We start from the raw sequence: 23,468 nt of genomic DNA on the forward strand, positions 1-23,468 counted from the left end.
TCTGTCTGTAAAAATTTATTAAGTAAAGTTATGGGTCGTTTTTAGATATTAAAAACAACTTAATTACATTATAATGTGATAAGTAAAAATACATATTTTAAATATGCTACCTAACCGTCCACTTTTTTATTTTTAGGAGATATTTGTCACCCTATTAAAGTTGAGCTGTATTAGCAGGATTTATTGTGAGGAAACGTACAAGCACAAGTACCTACCTAAAGTAGGCAGAGGATGTAAAGAATTTCATGATTTTATATTTCCTGTGTACAAGTAGGTAGGTGCTAAGTCAAGCCAAATAAGGTGTTTTTATATCAGTAACTTAGCAAATATGCATAGAACATGAAGAAACCGTCAGAATACTTGCAAAATTGGGTAAGGTTACAATTAGATTAAAATTAAGGACTTCGATTACTTACTGCATTTTGTTTGATGAAATAATTTAAATTTTATTATACAACTGATGTGGTTATAGCTTTCCCTAGTAATGGACTGTTTCGCGAGTAAAATGTAGGTACCTACCTACCTACTAATTGTTATAAATACATAATGTCTCTGATTGACCATTAAATATGCATGTTGAAGGACAACTGATGATAATAGCTTAGTTAGAATATTATAGAGAAGAACTTTCCAATAGAAATTCACGAGGATAAAAATATCCAATAATTTATTTGAATATTGAAAAGCGTGGAAATTAATTTCGGTCTTTTAACCAGCAAAAATTATAAGCTAGGAGCCATCTTGATTGTATCGCCTTTCAAACTAAAAACCACAGAATCTCCATTTCCATATCTCATAAAGAAATAGGAAAACCATTCATTTAGGAGTCCCGATTGCTAACTGTAGCCTATGTGTACTTAGTGTAGGCACGTCAATCTAATATCCAAAAAGCAATTTTTAAGGAATTTTTGGTAAAAAACGAATGTATTTGCTTTGCACACGTGACTCAGAGAGTATAGTACCATAACATTAAAAAAAATAAGTACAGAAGGTTTACCTAATAAGCCAAGCAATGCTATTTACTCATTTATTACAGTTAAAAATAATATCGCGGAATTACATGGTGGTGATTCGGATAGGATAGCCCTAGTGATGCTTTACCTCTGGGCTTCGGCTTGACACTACTTTTTGGGGCACCCTGTATGTATACAGAGTAGCAACTTAAGTAAGGGTCATAATAGGGCTTTGTCCGGATTCCCATAGTTCTTCCCATCAAGGCGATCGGTGGAGCACCGGGGTTATTTTAGTGGGTATGTCAGATGTTATCCTTCTGATGAGCCCCACATAACCTACGATGTCCATTGTCCCTGCAGGGTAGATGAAATTTAATGCATTTTTTTCCCGAAAAAATAAAGGGTCATATTCATCGGGGGACACATGTAGGGTAGTTGGGCAGTGTCCTTTGACCTCGTTTGATGTTCTGTGTTAATATAAATCAAGGTATGGTATAATTTGCTTAAAAATTAGTACAAACACAAACTGTTTGTAAACTTTGGTCCAGCATCCTTTGGGATGCTCTAAAAATACTTAAGGTTTAATTTTTAACCTTATAATAATGAGCTTTCAATTTTTATCCAAACGCGTACCTAACTTTTTATTAATAAGGGCGAATAGGTATATTTTTGCTTTCTTATACTAGTTGTGTTAAGCCGCCTACGTAACAAGCGATGTGATTATACTTATTTGATACAAATCACTCTAGTTAGTATCTATCAATTATCGTATTAAAGCTTTTATTTAAATTACTTGGTATTGCGAGGTAAATAGTTTTCCATTAGGCAAAATAGCGTTGAAAGAGTCAATTAAGATTGAATTTCAATGTTGGCCCACTACTGGACTAGTAGTTTTTAGGGTTCCGTAGCCAAATGGCAAAAAACGGAACCCTTATAGATTCGTCATGTCTGTCTGTCTGTCCGTCCGTCCGTCCGTCTGTCCGTCCGTATGTCACAGCCATTTTTTTCCGAAACAATAAGAGCTATACTGTTGAAACTTGGTAAGTAGATTTATTCTGTGAACTGCATTAAGATTTTGATGCAAAAATAAAAAAATAATAATAAATATTGGGGGCTCCCCATACTTCGAACTGAAACGCAAAAATTTTTTTTTCATCAAACACTTGCGTGTGGGGCGTCTATGGATAGGTCTTCAAAAATGATATCGAGGTTTCTAAAACATTTTTTTTCTAAACCGAATAGTTTGCGTGACAGACGCTTCCAAAGTGGAAAAAAGTTGGTCCCCCGCCCTCTAACTTCTAAAATAAGAAAATGAAAAATCTAAAAAAAACATATGATGTACATTACTATAAAAACTACCAACGAAAATTGTTTTGAACGAGATCTAGTAAGTAGTTTTTTTTTAATACCTCGTAAATCGTAAACCGCTTATTACCGCGTAATCTTTCATACTAATAACTTAAATTAAAAATAATAATTTTAATTTCATAAATCAATGGTACGGAACCCTCGGTGCGCGAGTCCGACTCGCACTTGGCCGGTTTTTTTATCGGGATTAAGAGCAGTTGTTGCTGGTTCTATTCCACATTCCAAATACACCCACTGAAAGTTGGTATACAGGGTGTCCCAAAATGGGTGAATCAAACTGATAGAGGAGGTAGCTCTACTAATGTACTATCCCTAAAAATATGAAAAAAAAGCGCATAAAGACACAAAAAAATTTTTTTTTTAAAGTGAAAATAAATCAGCTTTGCCTAAGTATCTGGCTATAATTGCTGCGTTTGGAGTTTATTTGTACTTTTTTCTTATTAATATTAATTGTACATGATCGCTTCGTTTATCTGTAAACAAACTTTATTTATTTATTTTATTTATTTTATTTATTAGGACAACCAACAAGACAAACACGCATACATGAAATTACTATAACTAAAAGTGCTTAAAACTAAGTGCTTTTGAAAATAATAACTAGATTTCGTATTTAGAGCACATTATTTAAAAAAAAAATCCGAACTTAATTTTTTTTTCATATTTTTAGGGGTAGTACGTTAGTAGAGCTACCTCCCCTATCAGTTTGATTCACCCATTCTGGGACACTCTGTATAAGTGTCAAACGGAAACTGTCGACATTGCCCAAACTCGGAATCCTATTTTGTGCTCGGAGGCTGAACCTCACTTGGTATGCAATGATGCACTCGAAGGCTCCAAAAGTAACAACAGTGTTAATAAGCAAACCTTCTTAAACTTCATTTTCTCATCCCTAAGATCCAAATGGTCATTCGTAAAAGTCGATCATTACGGGTTACCTTTAACCCGGGACTGACAGAGTCGGGACGAAGCAATCCAACACTCTATATTCAGAGCTTCTTCTATTGCAGTTTTTATAAGGTTTGTTATTATTGTAGTAGTATCAGGCCTGTTCATCTCCGCGAGTTCACATCGAAAACAAAACACGCACGATAGCCCACCTACAGGAGGCGATTCGACAAGGCGTCACATACGAGATACGAGCGAGCATTGACACACGCACGCGTACTCTTGTATTATGGAAAAAAAAAATACTGTGTAAAAAATACTGTGCAGTATTTTACTGCCTAAATAATAATAAAAACACACAATGTACTTTTTTTAAGTTGCCTGAAGACACTGAGAGGTAAATAAGTGGTTATTGTTATTCATGATAATTCATGCAAATTCATGTATTTCTTCCGACATTTTCCGCGATTTGGCACTTCACGTCACACATTAGTTTGCCGAAGTTCGCCGAGCCAGCTATTGTCAATTATTATAGGTGTCAAACAGGATAGGGTCTTTGCGCTGGTTTTCGTCCAACTATCGGAGTTGCCAACTTTGTGATCTTAAAATACCCTTACATAAATGTATCATATTATTTTATGTCGTTCGAGTGCTCATAAAGGCAGTCAACTAAAGTCCATACTGCAACGCACACACAATCCGCACCGTAACGTAAACGCCTTGCCTCGCCGATGACAGTGCGCGAAGGGCAATGACAGCTCGCAAAACACTGACATATATCAATGTCTCATGGACTTGGAGTAACTTTAAAATAAACGTACTCGGTACATTACGCACACATTTACACGCATTATAAATACATACACGATTTAAGAAAACAACATGGCCGCAATATAGGCAATCAGCTGACAGGTATTTGTGTGTGTGTGTGTGTGCGTGTAGTTGTCAGCTGATTTCCTATAAATATGTTGTTTTCTTAAATCTTGTATGTAGGTACCTACTCGGCACAAGTCAGGTAGTTAGTGATGTCACATGAAAATGTTGCCAGAATGAGTACTGACCAAACATTATCTATTTCTTTTTTTATACATCACCAGGGGTAAGTTAGAAAGAGATAAACAGCTGTTTGTCATTAATTTGTCGAATTTTTGTATAGATCTATATTTCCTCTCCACTATTACCTCCATGCCACAAAAGGCGATACGTTGTTGATCCCTTTCCGAGTTGATTTGCCTGCTATATGACCTGAGCTATGCTTTAAAAAAATGACCCTTAGTCATCTAAGATTTAATTTTGTATGAAGAAGTTTAATAAACACTTAAAATTGTGTTTATAATGCTATGAATTAGACATACGTGCCAAAAACTTTTCCTGTCAGCACGTTTTTTTTCTAGCGCGATGATTTCTGCAATGTACCGGTGACCGGTGTAAGGCCGCGCATTTACGTAATTTTTTGGAACTCACTACTTTTTAAATTACATTTTCATTTAGGTAGAACTGTTGCTTAGGCATTATAGATTGCAACAAAACTAACGCGGGATGGCTACTGCCTTCTGTGAATACAATACTTTGTATTCAAATTTTACGCATGTGTTTATGGCAGCTCAGTGAAATGGACGAAAACCGAAGTTAGATAGAAAACCAGCACAATGACCCTACTTTCAAAAATTAATATTGCGATTTTATAAATCACTTAAACAACTTTATATTAATTTGCGGTACGAAGTACGCCGGGACAGCTCGTAAAACAAATTCATTATTTACATATTACTAATTTATCAACTTTGTTCATTGTTAGTTCATTAGTTGTTCGTGTTTCGTTTGGGTTAGACCAAGAGCCGAATGCAAAAAATAAATGTTACTTAATTATATTAATCCTACAAAAAACGGACGGACGTGTGCAAGTCTAATAGCCATATACTTGGTTAACTCATTTTAAAAAGTGCACAAAAACGTTCTATGTTCAGACAGACTATATGACGAATCTATAAGGGTTCCGTTTTTGCCATTTGGCTACGGAACCCTAAATACCGTATCAAAATCTGTTGCATAGTTTTAAAGATCTAAGCATACATAGGGACAGACAGACAGGAAAGCGACTTTTTTTTATAATTATTACGTAGTGACGATGGGCATATAGACCAAATAAAGACATTTTGATTTAAGGGGGGGACATCGTAAGAGCCATTCACATTTTTATCAGAAAGTTAACAAATTAATATTATTTGGGTTTTTGAAATCTAAAACAGCCAGGAAATCAAAGAGGCAAACATGATACCTTTGTGATTTTATAGGAATTTTATTGTAAAACACGGTCATATTAAACTTTTATAAAAAAATCCAGAGGTAAATGTTTTTTTTCGAGAAAAATTTTTTCTAATCGTGTTTTCGAAAATATCTTCCCATCACTCATACGTTCTGTAATACATAATATTGAAAACAGTGCGAAATATCGTCAATTGCAGTTTTCACATACCTACTAAGGGCCCATAATGAAATAAGTATAATGTTTGTTTATGTAATAAAATTTGGTTTGAAATACCTACTGAATTGAATTTTTATTTCTTACTAGCTTTTTGGCTTCGCCCACGTGAAATAAATTGTCACAGTTATGTGTGTTATAAAATATTTAGGTGCTAGCTCTTACACTATATAACTGGCGGCCGCATGTAGCTGCGCGTTGCCGCGAAGAGCAGTGAATGCAAGTGTGGTGCGCTAGATGGCGACACAGTAGCTTCTTGTAGCAGTCAGCCCTATGGCATCAAGACAGTACCGATCACTGACGTATGTCAACAAAACGGTGCTCGACTCTTAAGACAAGCTAAATTACACCATATTGTTGATGACATTGAGCATACATTTTTTTGAATACCTTCGCGAAGAAAAACTTCTGTACGTAGTACTTATTATTATTCTGTGGTAGTATGACGAATATGAAATACCTACATTGAATAAGTAAGGTAAGTGCCCCCTACTTCGGTATATTAACACCCGTATTCACAAACGATACTTACCTATGTGAAGCAGCAATGCTATGCGAAATGTGACATTTCTCAATGCGTTCCGTATGGCAAGCCTTTCAATTCATAAACAATACTTAAACGACCCTTGACTATGCAAAATCAGAATGTTGAATAGAGCTCTGTGATTGGTTCGCTTATGTTACGCACTTCACTCCGCTAACTGACATTCCTGTCATTTAAACGGTGCAACGGTTTTATGTGATACTAGCAGCTGCCCGCGACTTCGTACGCGTGGATCCCGTTTTACCCGTCTTCATCTATCTTACGCGGTTTAGATTTTTTCATACAAATGTTTATTCCCGGTAACTCCCGTTCCCGTAGGAATTTTGCAATATCCTGTTGTAACTAAGCTTTAAGTTTACTAGGTACATGCATGCCAAATTTCAAGCGTCTAACTTAAGCGGTTTAGATTTTTCATACAAAAGGATTTTCCCGCTAATTCCCGTTCCCGTGGAAATTTCGGGAATTACTTTCTTAGTGCACCTCTACGGTACCTAAGCTACGTCCCTTCCAAATTTCAAGTGCCTACGTTTAGCCGTTTAGGCTGTGCGTTAATATGTCAGTCAGTCAGTCAGTTTCTCCTTTTATATATTTAGAAATTTTGTGGATTTGTGAATTTAATAAATATGAATTAAACTACAACTATCAGGTTAGTATGAATACTTCGATTGCATTGTTTATTTTCAATCAATAATAAAAATAAAAATAGTGAAAATCATTACTTTTCAGATCAAAAAAGCTGCCGTTTTCTTCTTCCGAAAGAGAGCTGATTGTAGCTATAATAAGAGAACGACCTATTATTGAAGACAAGCATATTATTATCCTCTCTAAAATATCGAGTTGAAGGCAGGCCTGGGAAAATCTAACAGTGGCTTACAATCCTCAACCATATTTTATGTTTCACAAAGGCTCACACATCAACTGAAAAGCTGCTGGAATAATTTAAAGACCCAAAGAAAAAAGAACTTTCTCAGAAATCAATCAAACGTTCTCAACACCCACTAGTAAGTAATGTTTATAAAATATAATAGGTAGATTTATGACGAATAACTAAGCAGAGTATACTCATAGAAGTTAAATTCATAATTTGCTTTTCAGGTAGCAAGAAATTAAGATTAGTACTAGCAAGAATTAAGATTAAGACAGAAACAAGAATCAAACGTACTAGGGCACTATTTAAGTTGTGAGCCTCGACAACATAACGTATTGTTAGACGACATCTGTACCTCTAGTACGAAAAACTTTCGAGTTCGTTTCGTTTGCGTATTCAAAGTGCCATCGAAAAATTTTGTATGAAAAATTAAACAGCGCCCCCTATAGGTCATAAAAAGAAAAAAACACCTAACTTTCGATTTTCTTTCGTATCGAGTTCAAATACTAGGCGTGACGAAAGATGGATTTTGTATGAAATAACGTAGTACGAACCTAATTTTGACAATCAACGGTCGTTTCGTTGTCGTTGAAATCATCGAATGTTGTGTCACTGTCAATTTTGTTGTGAGAAGATTACGTTGATATAAATTTTACGTGTTTTTGAGGCTTAAATGTGGAGATTATGTGGTCGGCGAATATATTTCCTTGTTTGGCATCATTTAGATTGTTTAGATGCTTTAAGTTAAGAGATTAGGAAGCATCCCAACAGTGAGTAAAAAAATATATTTTGTGGACATTTTTCCTAATGTTTGTTTATTTCATATCTAATAGGGCAACATAATAAGGAAAAACTTAAATCCTGATGTTGTGGTTGTTGCAGCGATACCGCCTCAAAGTCAATAAACCTGCATTTTAGTAGATTTTTTTTTATTTATTTTTTTATGCATAACAAGGCAGGTATTTGACCACAATCGCACATGATGTTAAGAGGGATGCAGTCTAGGATGGTACATATCTGCCCTGTAAGATACCTACTTATGTGACAAATTGCCGGAAAGATAATCTTATGGCAACAAAAAGAGTGTCCTTGGAACACAAGGCAAGTACATAATTTATTCATACATTCTGTCTACTCTACATACCACATGATTTCTTTGTCATTTGATAGATAATAATTATTACAGGTTATATTATGTGCTATGCATTAAGATGCATCCAGTTCATACCAAGGCACTGATGGTATGAAGAAGCATTTGGAATTACTTAACCAATGCTCTCAATACCCCCAACATACTCGGAGAAGTAGGTAGGTACTCATGCCTACATAAGATTTATCCATGAACTATTTTATACAAATGTCATATGCATTCAGTTCTTAAGATCATACAGAACAAAACACAACAGGGTGATTCCATACCTTTGCTCGTAAGTGTTTTAGCCAGAAAGTTTTAGATCTTAATAAACTTATTTACCTAAACTAATAACTATAAAATTAATGTTATAGTATTCTACTCATCAACATTTATTAATCATTACAGGTACCTACCCTACCCAAACCTTACAAAGATCCAGCTCCGGCACAGAATAAGTAATAGGACTAAGGTTCCTAGGCACACTTAAGAAATACCATCAACACTTGCGGGCAAATAGACATTAATGGGATTAAAACAAAATATATGTGTGACAATTTATTTAATAAATACTTATAAAACATTAAACAATATTTTGAACTAGCTTTCCGCCCGCGGCTTCGCCCGCGTGGAATTTTGTCTGTCACAGAAAAACTTTATCGCGCGCGTCCCTGTTTCAAAAACCGGGATAAAAACTATCCTATGTTCTTTCCCGGGACTCAAACTATATCTATGCCAAATTTCATCAAAATCGGTTGCGAGGTTTAAGCGGGAAAGCGTAACAGACAGACAGACAGACAGACAGACAGACAGACAGACAGACAGACAGAGTTACTTTCGCATTTATAATATTAGTTGGGATTTCAATTAAAACATAGGTACCTAACAGTTTTAATTTTCTATTAATAGGTATGATACATGATTGGTAATCAATCAAAATTGTTATTCAAATTGCTGAGAGTTTCAATGGCTGGCTGCTCATGGTTTCATATATTATCATCTGGCTACTCGGGTTTCCTCTGTAAAAGAAAAAGTAATGTTAACTAAATACTAATTTAACTTGCCATCCTAACAATCAATATGAAAGGGCATAACATTTCAGTTTGTCTAGAGAATGCATAGGTAAGTACCTACTTAAATAATAAAGATTCAATTATTGCAATCAACATACCTTTGACTATTCTTTTCCTGTCTTGTTAGGTCCAAAAAAGTGAGGCTAAGAACTGCAAACCGCTGCACTTTGCCTTTGGACTTCCACTCGCCAAAAGCGAGATCTCGATGCTCTTGCAGGATTTTTGTTAATTTCTAGCTGTTAAATCTTCTCCTCCATTCCATAAAATCTAAAACAAGATAGAATTACAATATACATATTTAACTACATGATTTAACTAAAAAATCTTTTCACTTGCTAATTTAATTTACTTACCGATGTCTCATCATGTTAACATCGTTAAATGGTCTTTATTTACTTTAAACCATAGCTTTATATTCAAATTATTTTATTACGACTTCTAATAACATTCTAAGAGGTTAGAAAATACGTCAAAACAAGAAAAATCCCTGTCTTTTCAATGTCAGACGTGTGTGAGCGTGTGGCTGAGTGTGATTTTACAGTAGAAAAATAGAAGATAGATTTGTCCACCAAATTAATTTATTACAACAGTAGGAATACACAATGGATAGCTCTTTTTATTTTCTATGACACAAGTGACAATCAACAGAACATTGTTTCTATAGCAACTTAAATTTATTCATAACGCCGCTTTGCTTGCCAGCTACATTAACAAGACGAAAGATGTTCCGAAATTTGTTTACCCAACAATATAAATATTGATTGGTAATAAATAATAATGGTTTTAAATACTTACATATTAAACAAACAATAACACAAAAACGTATAAACAATTAATGAGGCGTTATGAGCATTATTCATCTTTGTAACTTATTTTTTTAAATTTAATAACAACATCTTAAAATAACGCAGCATGTTTCGGACGGAACACACCATTCCATGTTAAATAAAAAAAAACTTGTAAAATACTCTATGACTCGTCGAAAGAAGCTTCTTGGCCTTGCGTGCCGACGAAAGAAATTAGAAAGTTAAGCTAACGAGTACGATCCTTAATAAAACAAGAATGAACGTTTCGAGTTCGAACTCGAAACGTACAAAAATTCGTCCTCGTCTTGAACTCGAAAGTTTTTCGTACTAGAGGTACTGTACCTCTAGTAGGAAAAACTTTCGAGTTCGTTTCGTTGCGTATTCAAAGTGTCATCGAAAAATTTTGTATGAAAAATTAAACAGCGCCCCCTATATTATAGCCGCCCTAGGGGGCGCTGTTTAATTTTTCATACAAAATTTTTCGATGACACTTTGAATACGCAACGAAACGAACTCGAAAGTTTTTCCTACTAGAGGTACTGATACTTTTAATGAAAAGTTTGACATTTTTGACTACAACCTTATTCAAAACTTTTTATCATTTGAGCACGTTTTGTATTATTAACATTGAATTGAAAATTATCTTGACTACAATAATTAACTTTTAAAAAAAATAAAACCGACTTCAAATGCGTGAACACAAAAAAAAACTAAAAATTGAAAATATTGCGTATAAAAAAGTTTATCCCCAATTTTCCACCCTTGGGGGTGAAATATTTTCTTCAAATTCGCATGAAACCACCCTTTTGATAATACCTATTCAACAAAAAAATAATCGTTCAAATTGATTTATAATCGGCGGAGATATTGCGTATAAAAAAGTTCATCCCCAATTTTCCACCCTTGGGGGTTGTTTTTTCTATTATTAAAGGACAATGTTCGTTCTCCATACATTGTTCGCCGTTAGATCAACAGTGCCGAAATAATACTTTCTAGGTTCTAAATGACACAAATCTTTATGTAAGAACAATTATTCCTGGCGGACCAATTCTATAAACTTATTGATAGCAATATTGTTATCATAACCTCTTACTTACTAGTATTGTATTATATTATTTTATGCACATCGATTTGGGAGATGTTCTGTATTGTAGTTGTCGCAGCCAAATTGTATTATAATATTGGACGGGTTTTGGAAATAGCTCGGCGTTCCACTTTTATGATTTACTTACTTACATTTTGCACGTAAATAAATAACATGAATCCTATGTTTACTTTCCACTCTTGACATTTAACACGTGACTTACCAAACTAACTATCTCCATGGTTACCGTCTTAGTCTATGCATGACTAGGGATTGAACAACTTTTAATTGAATATTATTAACAATTCTCGATAATTATTATCGATTGAAAAATATTCGGTATTTGAATCGAAAGATATATTCAATTTTATCAATATCAAAATATTCAATTTTAATAATAAAATAAATATTATTTACTTACTACCTATGAAATGTTCTAAAAATTGCCTGGAGCGCTCCCCCAATCCTGGGTTTTCCCTTTCCAAGCTGAGAGGATATCATTTTGGTTCTATCGATACATTATAAAGGTACTTAATATTTGAAATGTATTACCAATTATTGTTATAAGCATTTTGAGCGAATAAAACTTTCAATTCTATTAGAACTTTAGACATTTCTCTCACTTTAAGCGGCATTGGATTTTTCATCGAATTTTGAAACTGTAACAGATATATTAAAGATGATCCCATATTGTTGTCATTGTCTATATCAGTGTTATGATCACAATTCTTTTTATTTTATTCATGACCTTCGACCAGTTGGACACATTAGATAGCTTCTTGTAGTATCGTGCAATATATTTTTAACTTTTAATTAAAATCTAGTCATACTGTAGCAATTTGGACGATTTATTTTATTTACAAGATCGGTATCTTATTGTCTATGATGACCGCAGTCAACATCACTATTACATGGATTCCTAACAATGAAGTACGGCATTGCCTTGTGCCGATTTTACATAGATTTTATCGACACAAATTATGGAACTTCATAGGATATGGAGCAGGCCACGCCCTAAAATGTCCGGATGTCGTCATAGTATTATGGAATACATATAAAATACTTTTATTATTTCATTTTTTAATCCTCAAGTGTCCGTTACAATCTAATTAATATTTAAGTATTCAAAAAGTAAGAGATTAATTTTGATACTTTACTGCTGTGCCCAGGAATCTAAGGCGGTTTCTGACAATGTCCTTTAAATGGGACCACCCTTGAGGTATTACCTATACGCAGAAAAAAGATTTGTTCAAATCGGTTCATAATTGGCGGAGTTATCGCGTAACAAACATAGAAAAAAAAAAAAAAAAACATACGGGTCGAATTGAGAACCTCCTCCTTTTTTTGAAGTCGGTTGAAAACATGGAATTGACTTGCGGAAATTTTCCCGCGAAGATTTATTATGACTTTCGACGTGGTTAATCAATACAAAACTGAAGCGGTCAGGTAAATTTCACTTTTGGTGATAAAGATCTATCCTTTACCATTGTAAAACGCTAGTTTAAGAAGTATAATATTGTATGTCATTGGCTCACCAGTGAACTTTGCGAAAGTCGTCCAAAATGACTAATTGTGGCGCAAAACATTGATGTTGTCAGAAAAATGGAAGAGAAACCTCGTTATGTGATATATCGTAGGATTGAGATAACCCTAGGCATTAATTCCACTAGCAGTAATAAAATATTGTATGACCATATTATTATTATGGTTAATACGTTTGTTTCTCGCTGGATGTCACAAAATTTTTCAAACGCTCAATAGGACGCTTGTGTCGTTTAGTCCTTGGAATAGTTTGATAAATACGTTTAAACAGCTTTAAAAGCCGTTTTTAAAATTGTGACAGTTGACGAATTAAGGATCTATGCATAATGATCCTGAAAATAAACAGCTATCGACTATGGAGGTGTTTTAAGATGAACCAATTCCAACAAAAGTCCCATGCGCTCGGAACACTTTGAAACTTACGGTGCCTATTTTTCCAAAATATCCGATTATGTGACTAAAACGTCACTAGAGAAATTTAGAATGGTTAATATTTAATAGTAAACAGCCACTTTTTTTCCAAAAGTCTTCAGTTTAATAAGGGAAACTGACCAGCATAGTCGAATCGCCATTCGTGACGAAAATGTGAACTTTTACACGTCTCGTCAAACAACTGACTATTTGAACACTCAAAATATGAAATAAACAGGTCCAACGCTACAAAATTCTTGCTTGGAATCTAAACACTTCTTTTGGTACCCGTATATTAAAATTAAATGCGTGAACAGCTATTTATGTAGCCAGAAGCAACTGTCGGTGCGGTCAAAAACCATGATTTGGAGGTGCCTCAAGCTGAGTGTAAAAAATGCAATGAAAAGTATTTCGAACACATTAAAAAGTACATAAATCATGAAAGACAATACCAATAAACGCAATCAATACCATTTTAATAAAAACTACTTTGTTTTCATAGTTAGGCTCACAACTTAAATAGTGTCCCACGTACCACTTTGAATATACAACAAGGCCAGGCTTTGCACGAGTTGGGGCTACAAAGAGAAAAAAAATGATAGCAAGAGAAAATAATTTGTTAGACAGTTAGAACATGAAAAAAAGATTAATGATTTACAAATACATTAATTTAAATTAGACATTGAAAATTGATGAAAATAAAACTTCATAAATAATTTTATGTTTTATTTGCCACTAGCAACTGATACATAGGCACTGGTAGGCCTCTCGCAGTTAATATCCTCAGGTCTTCTTTTATCAGTGGTAAAAGTATGAAAAGTACCCCATCTTTGGATAACCTAAACTAAATTCGTTTGAATTGTAATAATCAAAGGGATTTTGGGAATCCCGTATCACTTTTCTGGTACATTCCACTTTGCTCATTGATATAATTATCAAATTAGTCTTCGCTACTGTTTATCCATTGTAAGATGATATTAATCGAATACAACCATAAATAAAGCAAACAAACCTCAAAAACGAGAATATCCTAAAAATTTTGACGTAAATAGACACTATGCGTTGCGTAATACAGCTCCCTGGCTACCTTAGCTTTGCGTTCATTCTAAGGGACACATAGTGCTTGTCACCACTGAAGTATCGTCTATGAATAGGTTTTTGGGACACTGTGCGTCCACGCGCACTATGAGGCCTCAAAGTAATGTTTGTGAATACGGGTGTAAGGCTCTTACGAATTTAACATTTTATTCAAAAATAACCAAGCATGATATCAGTATGAAAGCTTTTGATACGACATCGTATCAAAAGATATGTCGAAGATACGACAATTACTCATAATAAAAAGTAAGCAATTAATTAATTACTTAGGTAGGTAAGTACCTATTAAAAGCTAAAAAATATGCCGATTTCTTTGATGGTATGTGTCATAAAAGTACCTAACACTATACCTACATTTATATATCACAAACTTGGGAAAAAGTAGCAATAATACGGTTCCTTGTTTCGGGAATAAGGTAATCAGATTCCAAATTGCCAAGTAAAATTCATAGATTATTATCAAATTGTGTCAATTAACTATTATCTATCCCATATAATACAATTAAACAAAGATAAATAAAACAAATCGAATTAAAACCAAAATTACGCTGGTAGTACTTATGCTAATTTATCTTAAAATTGGTAATTTATGTGAACATCAAACTCGTGTCATATAAATTCTAGTGAACGAAACAAATTATACCGAATTTAGGTCATGAGAAACTTAAATAAATGCATTATTTGTTTCATAACTTACATTTAAATTATCATAAATAATTATTTAAAAACCAAGCATCAAAATGTTATCCATAATATCCTTGATTCGGTAATGTCACGAAATAGGGGACACCTGAAAAATAATATGTACCTACGCTATTTCGTGAGTCAATTAATAGCAATTTTAAAGGAATTCTACGTTTTCATATAATTTTTTTCTAAGCCAAATCAATTGTCAAGGAACACATGAAACCACTATTACAAGTTTTATTCAAATGGACTTTCCTTCGCACAGTGTTTTATTTTGGCTTAGAAGCGGACATCCCTGTTTTATTAATTCAATCGTTAGATATTACTATTATGTATAAAATTGATGAAGGAACTAGTAGTTGTATTTGTTTAGTTTCGAAGAAATATTCGATTTTGTGATTTTATAAAAAAAACAGTTTTAGAAGCATATTTTCTAAAAAAATTACATTAAGTCAGAATTTTGTACAAATAAATTTACCTATCACTATAACGTCTACCTTTATCCAGAAATAAATGGTTATTGCTGCAGTAATTTAGGAATTATTTAATAATTTATGATTTTCAGAAAACATTTTTTTCTCCGTTACACTAGAAAATTGGCAGCTATATTTACTTTATATTGATATATGATATAATTATCTATAATACCTGAAAATATTACTTGCCTATCCCGTGGAAGTTCGAAGATATTTTAATTTCTATGAGTTTAGAAAATTTATATGTAAATAGGGTTGTCATCTGAATATTTTTTAGTTTTTTAAATGCCGTCCGTAACAATACGGTTTTAATGCCTTTGTTAGATAACTATTGAAATTCATTGCTTTTACCATTATTAATTTGTCTGGTCGAGTTTGATAATTATAGAGTTGGCCCGCTGGCGGCTTATTGGAAATCCTATCGTTTTCGAAACATCGATATATATGTTGCAGTCAAAACTCATAATCGATCAAAACCACTTTTGACTGCAAATTTCAGTTAATAGTGGTTTTGACCGATGGCCTTAGTCAATATTACTTTTGACAAATTTTTCTAGTCGTATCATCGAACTTCCACGGGATAGGCAAGTAATATTTTCAGGTATTATAGATAATTATATCATGCATCAATATAAAGTAAATATAGCTGCCAATTTTCTAGTGTTGTTGTTGTTGTTTCAGCCAAATGACGTCCACTGCTGGACAAAGGCCTCCCCCAAGGTTTTCCACAATGAACGGTCCTGCGCGGTCGGTTTCTAGTGTAACGGAGAAAAAAATGTTTTCTGAAAATCATAAATTATTAAATAATTCCTAAATTACTGCAGCAATAACCATTTATTTCTGAATAAAGGTAGACGTTATAGTGATAGGTAAATTTATTTACAAAATTCTGACTTAATGTAATTTTTTTAGAAAATATGCTTCTAAAACTGTTTTTTTTATAAAATCACAATATCGAATATTTCTTCGCAACTAAGCAAATACAACTACTAGTTCCTTCATCAATTTTATACATAATAGTAATATCTAACGATTGAATTAATAAAACAGGGATGTCCGCTTCTAAGGGAAAATAAAAGACTGTGCTTCGCCATTACATATTTTCCTTCTAAGTTTGGTAAAAGTTTCCGTTCTCGATGTTTTCCAAGGTTTCCGTTTCACGCGTGGTGACAGATGACGTTGAGTTTATTTATAACATCTTTCACCATCCCACTCGTACCTCGCATTTATTATTTGAGTCAGAAAATATTTCCAAATGTAAGTAATTAATATTTTATTTACCAATCCTATTTTCGCCTGATAAAAATGTGTAAGCATTTATCTGGAGATGATGTTCTAAGAAAAAGTTAGTAAGGTAGCAGGTAAAGCTAAAAATACGTTCATTAGTAAATAGGTACTTATTTGCTGCTCTATTTTCGCTCAAATAGAGGAAAATTTCCAATTTATGTGATGTTTTCGTCGGAATTAGGAAAATCCCTAAAATGGTGATTACTTACATTGTGAATTTGTTACAGAAGGATAGTACACCTTAGGCTACATTGTACTTAGTATCTAAATCTAATGTAGTTGTATTAATTAGATACGATTTTATGCTATGCATAGTCTTATGTCCTGCCAACAGTATTTTACCTTTGACCTTTAATGCAACAGGCAGACTGCGGGATGCGGAGGCGGAAGGTTCAAGGGCTATTACGAGCGAGCATGCGCGAAAATGCAGAATGCACTAATACTCGTACTCGTAGACCCCTCACTAAATACCAATCTGCATCCAATCAATACAGCATCAGCATCCAACGACTACAAACACGCGTAACAGTGTTGTTACCTGAACTCTGGTATCGATACTGTAATACTCTCGAATTAATTTAAAATCGAATCAGAGATGTTTCGAATTGATGTAACTACAACTCGTTCTGCATAATGCCGCTAATAAAAACTGCCTTTTTAATAAAAAAGAAGATAAGGAAACTTCAAGAACAAAAAGCTAACAGACTGTTTTATAGTTGAACTACACTGAAATGTCCCACCGACGACATTGACAGCAGGGCGCCACCATCTTCGTGCAACTATATGGTTTCCACCGTGGCAAAAGTCGGAACTAGCGATCCGCTATTGACGGTGGCCCCCCTGTCAGTGTCAAATAAAGGACAGTTCAGTGTAGTTCATCTATAAAAAAACTCACCTATACTAATTTAAACAGGTAAAGTTTGTGTTTGTATATTTGTTAAATTGTAAGGGGTAATCTCTGGATCTACTGAACCGATTTTATAAAAAATCTTTCACCAATAGAAAGCCACATTATTGTTGAGTGTCATAGGTTACTAATGTATAAAAAACCGAAAAATTCCACACCGAAATCTAGTTATCAATAAAAAACGTTATGGGTTATTTACTCTTTTTTATTTTAGTTTTTCTTAACATTTTGTAAACACACATTGTATCCGAGCTCACAATGTTAGTAAACATAGAAAAAGGTTCGTAAAGTTCAGTAGGTACTAAAATTTATTTTCACATGCAGCATCTAGACCTTCTGGTCTTTTTCCGTTTAGGGACGACTCCGCGGCAGGTCCTGCAGGGCACACAGCAGGGTATGTCTTGCTCCTCGCACTGTATTTGGATGCAAGAGTGGGTTGCTGGCTTCGCTTTGGCTGGCGCTCTGGGAGTTATCAATTCCACCTGGCAATTGAGAAACTTGTCAAAAATATCTAAGTGTAACCTTTGGTTGGACCTTTTCTACAGAACTACTTCTATTTTTATTTTGATAATGGTAATACGAATATGAACAATGCTATGTTTTGGGGTTTCATGTTTCATAATCTATTAGGGACATAATGGACGAAGTTTGACATTATTGGCCATTGTACCGAAAATCAAAAAGATAGCTGGATAGACAATGGATATGTCACCGCAAAATTGTGAATTGCGTCAGATTATAATCTGACGTAGTTAAATTACAATCTAACCTTTTTTTTTTTTAAAATGCTAAACCTAACCCACTGTTAGTTTACAATCTAACGCGTTATATTATAAACTGACAGAGTTCACAATTTCACGTTGACAGATATACGCAGATCAGTCTTTTATAAATAAGTACTTTCCCATTTGTTATAAAAGGTATCACGTCTAGGTATGCATCAGCTTTTCATTATTGGCATCTAAAAAAATCGGAATGGATAATATTGGGTCTAGAACAGCAATGCTAGAGCTGGTCTCTTTCCTTAGCATAACTAAGACCATAAACTGACCAAATAGTAATTTATGAATCAAGCTCTACAGTGATAAAACTTAGCTTATGAATACAATGACTTATGCCCGTTTTCCGCCGCGAAACCATGACAACGAAAGAAATTCAATATACATCTCTGCGTTTACTTGGCCTCGTTGCTAATGTGGTGATGTGATTTCAGAGAATTATATTGAAATCATTTCGCTGTCATGGTTTCGCGGGCGGAGATGTGCTACAGGCGTTAATCTCTTATTTTTAAGTGACCCCTATGGTAACAAATAACATGCATTTTGTTTTCATAGGGGTCACTTAAAAATTAGGGATTGATGGTGAAAACGGGCATTAACCTCTTAAGTTACCTCAATATTTCCAGTGCGATTAGGCTCGTCAGTCTGTTTCCCGATCTTCAAAATGAAGACATCTTTGTCTGGATGCAGGACCTTTTGAGCCTGGACTCCCTTGGGAGCGTCGTTTGGAGTGACGTTGCAGACGTTACATAGCGTCTCGTGAGCTTCATTCTTGCTGTAGGTCAGCTCTGAGTTCAGAGCAGTTCTGTTGGTGAGGGCCTCGCAAATGTCGTCGGGGATCTGGGAAATTTGATATTTTATTTAGTTACCAGGCCGCTACCAACCGGGCAATATGGAAAGAATTGGGGGAGGCCTATGTTCAGCAGTGGACGTCCTATGGCTGAAATGATGATGATGATGATGATGATGATGATTTAGTTTTAAGTTATAATTTGCAGAAGACTGATGATTGGGTATAATGACTTACACCTGTGAAAAATCCAAGATTGATATTCCTAATCGAATAACTTGGTAAAGTTTAAATGTAAAGTTAAAAATAAACAATGGAGCTCGCTAACGAGAAATATTGAATGATGAATAATGACTTGACTGGTGACATAATTTGATGCAACACATATCAAACAAGTCACTATTATGTTACAAGGACACCATTGCTACGAGCAATGTGTTCTGTTTTTGGGCATATTGCTGCGACACTGGCCCCGCCTCCTTTTCACATCTCCCTTTAGTTTCTGTGATCTGTGGGTGCTTCAGTTGTTACTACATAAGCTCTCAGCTTTGGAATTCTTGTACCTGTAAGTGCAGCTGGTTTGCTGGGCCACCATCTTCCTCGCCGGGCAGCCCGCATGTCTCAGAGCACACTGAAGCTCCATCGTCGCAGGTGCACTGCTGCTGCAGCTTCAGCTGGGAAGGCGTCAGTTTTGGAGGCTTGGAAGTGCTCTTTGGAACCCTTATCTTCACCTGAAAAACATTGCCTTGGTAGTCCAGTCATTTGGTGGTTTTGCCTAGAAACTTTTCCGGGAGTTTTGAAAATTGATATTTATAGATTTCGATGTGCACAATGTGCTCTTTCCGAATACTTTGCGATCTCATTACGTTGCCGCGTGCGCCGCCATATTGGAAAAACTGCGCCTAGTAGCATATTTTGTTTAATATCTTCTTTCCTATTCATATAATGATATAAACATAATTTTACAAAAATAAACTACAGAAAATCTTTACTTCTATACTAGTCTATAGACTAGAGAGAGAGAGAGAGAGTTACTTTCGCATTTATAATATTAGTATCAATACTAATATTATAAATGCGAAAGTAACTCTCTCTGTCTGTCTGTCTTGCTTTCACGCCTAAACCACTGAACCGATTTTGATGAAATTTGGAATATAGATAGTGTGAGTCCCGGGAAAGGACATAGAATAGATTTTATCCTGTTTTTTGAAACAGGGACGCGAGCGATATGTAAGCACAATTTATAAACAATAACAACACAAAACGAAAAGGAAAAAAAATCGGTGGGCCACTGCGCCAATAGGCGGGACTCCTGCTCAGCATTTATCTTGACAAGAAGTTGGTCTTAGGAGCACTAATTCTATCGGATCTGTTCGCTTATTACTTACAATGATGACCAAATTGGATGCCTAATAATGAATTTACGTTAGAATTTACGGATAAGTTTTTTAGAACCCAAATAAATATAAACGTTTTTACCTCGTTGCCATTGAATATCGCGCCGATTTCTTCATAAGGTTTGCGTGGTTTCTTTTGTTTTTCGTCTTCCTTACCTTTCACCATTATGTAACACAATTTATGAACCCGAAAATACAATCGAAAAATTTTAACCCAAATTTTTTAGTGAAGTGTCATGAAATTTTGATTTAGATGACATTTCGTGAGCCCATAAAGTAACTTTTAAGAAATTTGGAGGAAGGAAAGAAGTTTGGAAAACAATATCATAGAGAAAAGAAAATAACACCCTTCGAGCAAAATGGAATAAGGCCCGGTTCCCACCAAGGCGGAGCCGGAGCGGAGAAGTCGGACCATTAAAGGACAATGACCAAAAATGTATGGAGTGTGGTCCAAATGTCCACCACTAACGAGACCTATGTAGTAAAATAGTCTACTAAATGCTGATTCATTATAACCAAACCGCAATCAAAAATATGCTGTCAGTAAAAAGTTATGACTGAATGAAAAGTCATGTTTTTCACCTTTTCATCCGAAAAATGTTCTTGATATCATTCTATCCATCGCACATTTTGGACTAATCTATGCATGTTATGTCATGTTGCTTAGTGTGCCGTGTTAGTTTCTCGCTAAAAGAAAAAAAATAAGCTCAGAAGAAAGACAACAATATTGGAATACTTGGAATAATGCGAATTTTTACAACATTTGTCTTTACTGCTCCGCCCCTATTGGTTGCTATGTTATATAACCTAAAACCATCCTTGATAAATGGGCTATCCATAACAAAAATAATTTTTCAAATCGGACCAGTAGTTCCTGAGATTAGCGCGTAAACTACTACAATTTTCCATAGATACAGTCATAACTTTTTACTGACAGCTTATTTTTTTTTGGTCCCATACTGAAAGTTAATCTCTATTTAATGGACTATAAGCCAATATAGGTCTCATTAGTGGTGGACATTTGGACCACTTTTGGTCATTGTCCTTTTCTATAGAATTTGACAGCGGCGCGGTGGCGGAGCTGTGCCGTGGCTGTGCGGAGTGTAGACAAGAAGTGGGAATAATTAAATCTGATTGGTTTTGAACACACTTATTAGTCCAGTCAATAAAGCATTGTAGATGGAAAACTGTAGAACACAATTTCTGACTTCAGGACTTTATTTAGACTAGTTAGGAGGTGAACATAGCAAAAGTCCCCGTCCTTAGCCCTTGAGCCGGCGGGGAGAGGGGGGTTTAAAGGTGCCACTTTTCGGTTTTTCGCTTAATCCTCGGAAACTATGCGTCCTAGTGACATGACTACTTTGAACCAAAAAAAGCATATTCAATTTGCTACAGATGAGATTGACAAGTTTTTCTATAAATTGTATAGTTTTCGCGGCATCTGCTCTAGAAGGTCTGTAATATTGGAAATTTTATTTTTGTCTTACATGTTCCCATCAGGAGAAAATCGACTAAATCAACATTGAGCAATCATTCTAGACATGCGGGAGCATGTTAAGCCTAGTTCCAGCGAGGGGACTACACTGTGCGTATATTTAGACGAATCACTTTGAGCCACTTTTGAATCCTCATCACTCAAAAACTACTGGGCATTAACACTTCAAATTTGGCTCATGTGTTGAGACTTACAAGATATACATCAGTTTCAAATTTCATAAATCTGCCTCAAACGGTTCTTTAGATATTGACGTCCAAAAATCTACATGTCTGACCTATAGACCAAATTCTAACCACTTCCAGATGACCTCGAAGGTTCAAATTTGGCATCCAGAAAGGTAGTTATGTAAATACAAAGGAACAAATAAAAAACCAGTAAATTTTAACATTTCACATGTGATAGATAGATAGTAGTGCTCTAAATATCGATTTTTGAACGTCAATACCTAAATAACCGTTTGAGGTATATTTATGAAATTTGAAGCTGATGTACATCTTGCAAGTCTCAATACATGAGCCAAATTTGAAGTGTTAATGCACAGTAGTTTTTGAATGATGAGGAGTCAAAAGTGGGTCTAATTGGTTCGTCTAAATATACGCACGGTGCAGTCCCCTCCATGGAACTAGGCTTAACATGCTCCCGCATGTCTATAGTGTTTGCTCAATGTTGATTTAGTCGATTTTCTCCTGAAAGGAACGTGTAAGACAACAATAAAATTTCCAATTTTACAGACCTTCTAGAGCAGATGCCGCAAAAACTATACAAGATATAGAAAAACTTGACGGTCTCACCTGTAGCAAACTGAATAAGCTTTTTTTGGTTCATAGTAGTCATGTCACTAGGACGCATAGTTTCCGAGGATTAAGCGAAAAACCGAAAAGTGGTACCTTTAAACCTCCCTTTCCCCGCCGGCTCAAGGGCTAAGGGCGGGGACTTTTGCTATGTTCACCTCCTAACTAGTCTAAATAAAGTCCCGTGGTCAGAAATTGTGTTCCACGGATTTCTCTCTACACCGTCGTTAAGGCATTCATTGACTGGACTATATCTGCTCCGCTTTGGTGAAAACCGGGCTTAAGTAGTCGCTGGCAACAAATTGATTAATTTTTTTACCATTATTTATGAGCGTCTACCTGCTGTAGGTAAATTTGGTAAAATGGTTAAAATTTATGGAGTCTTTCGCAGGAGCCGAGAGACGAGGGAGAAGTATATACAACGTGTCCCAAAATTCAACGATAAGCCGGCGCCGCAGGATGGACATAGTCATGACTACTTTAGGAAAAATAAGGAAAAAAATCTATCTGAATTATTTTTTAAGTTACACAATAAATTACGAAATTCTTCAAAAATTGACACCCCTTATGATATTTTACATTACCACGACCACCATTTACAAATATT

General features: G+C 34.9%; 1 protein-coding gene and 1 long non-coding RNA gene across 2 annotated transcripts; both read right to left on the reverse strand.

The window, feature by feature from the left end:
• Window positions 1-9,101: 9,101 nt before the first annotated feature.
• On the reverse strand, window positions 9,102-9,729 carry LOC135086451 (uncharacterized). The gene is made up of 3 exons (XR_010260487.1): window positions 9,662-9,729; window positions 9,407-9,575; window positions 9,102-9,254 (listed from the first exon to the last, which is right to left on the reverse strand). It is a non-coding gene; the product is annotated as an uncharacterized LOC135086451 (long non-coding RNA).
• Window positions 9,730-17,796: 8,067 nt separating this feature from the next.
• Window positions 17,797-20,859, reverse strand: LOC135086673 (uncharacterized). Its single transcript, XM_063981447.1, has 4 exons — window positions 20,655-20,859; window positions 19,739-19,906; window positions 18,998-19,225; window positions 17,797-18,088 (listed from the first exon to the last, which is right to left on the reverse strand). The coding sequence occupies exons 1-4, from the start codon at window positions 20,736-20,738 to the stop codon at window positions 17,921-17,923; spliced, it is 648 nt and encodes a 215-aa protein (XP_063837517.1). The 5' UTR covers window positions 20,739-20,859; the 3' UTR covers window positions 17,797-17,920.
• Between the last annotated feature and the right edge of the window lie 2,609 nt (window positions 20,860-23,468).

The sequence above is a fragment of the Ostrinia nubilalis genome, chromosome Z (assembly GCF_963855985.1).
Source record: "Ostrinia nubilalis chromosome Z, ilOstNubi1.1, whole genome shotgun sequence".
Taxonomy (NCBI): Eukaryota; Metazoa; Arthropoda; class Insecta; order Lepidoptera; family Crambidae; genus Ostrinia; species Ostrinia nubilalis.

Coding starts and splice junctions, on each gene's coding strand:
- LOC135086673 (XM_063981447.1), bottom strand. CDS start 20,738: ATGGTGAAAGGTAAGGAAGACGAAAAACAAAAGAAACCACGCAAACCT. Junction 19,907..20,654: donor CGATATTCAATGGCAACGAG/GTAAAAACGTTT, acceptor AATGTTTTTCAG/GTGAAGATAAGGGTTCCAAA. Junction 19,226..19,738: donor CAAACCAGCTGCACTTACAG/GTACAAGAATTC, acceptor CAAATTTCCCAG/ATCCCCGACGACATTTGCGA.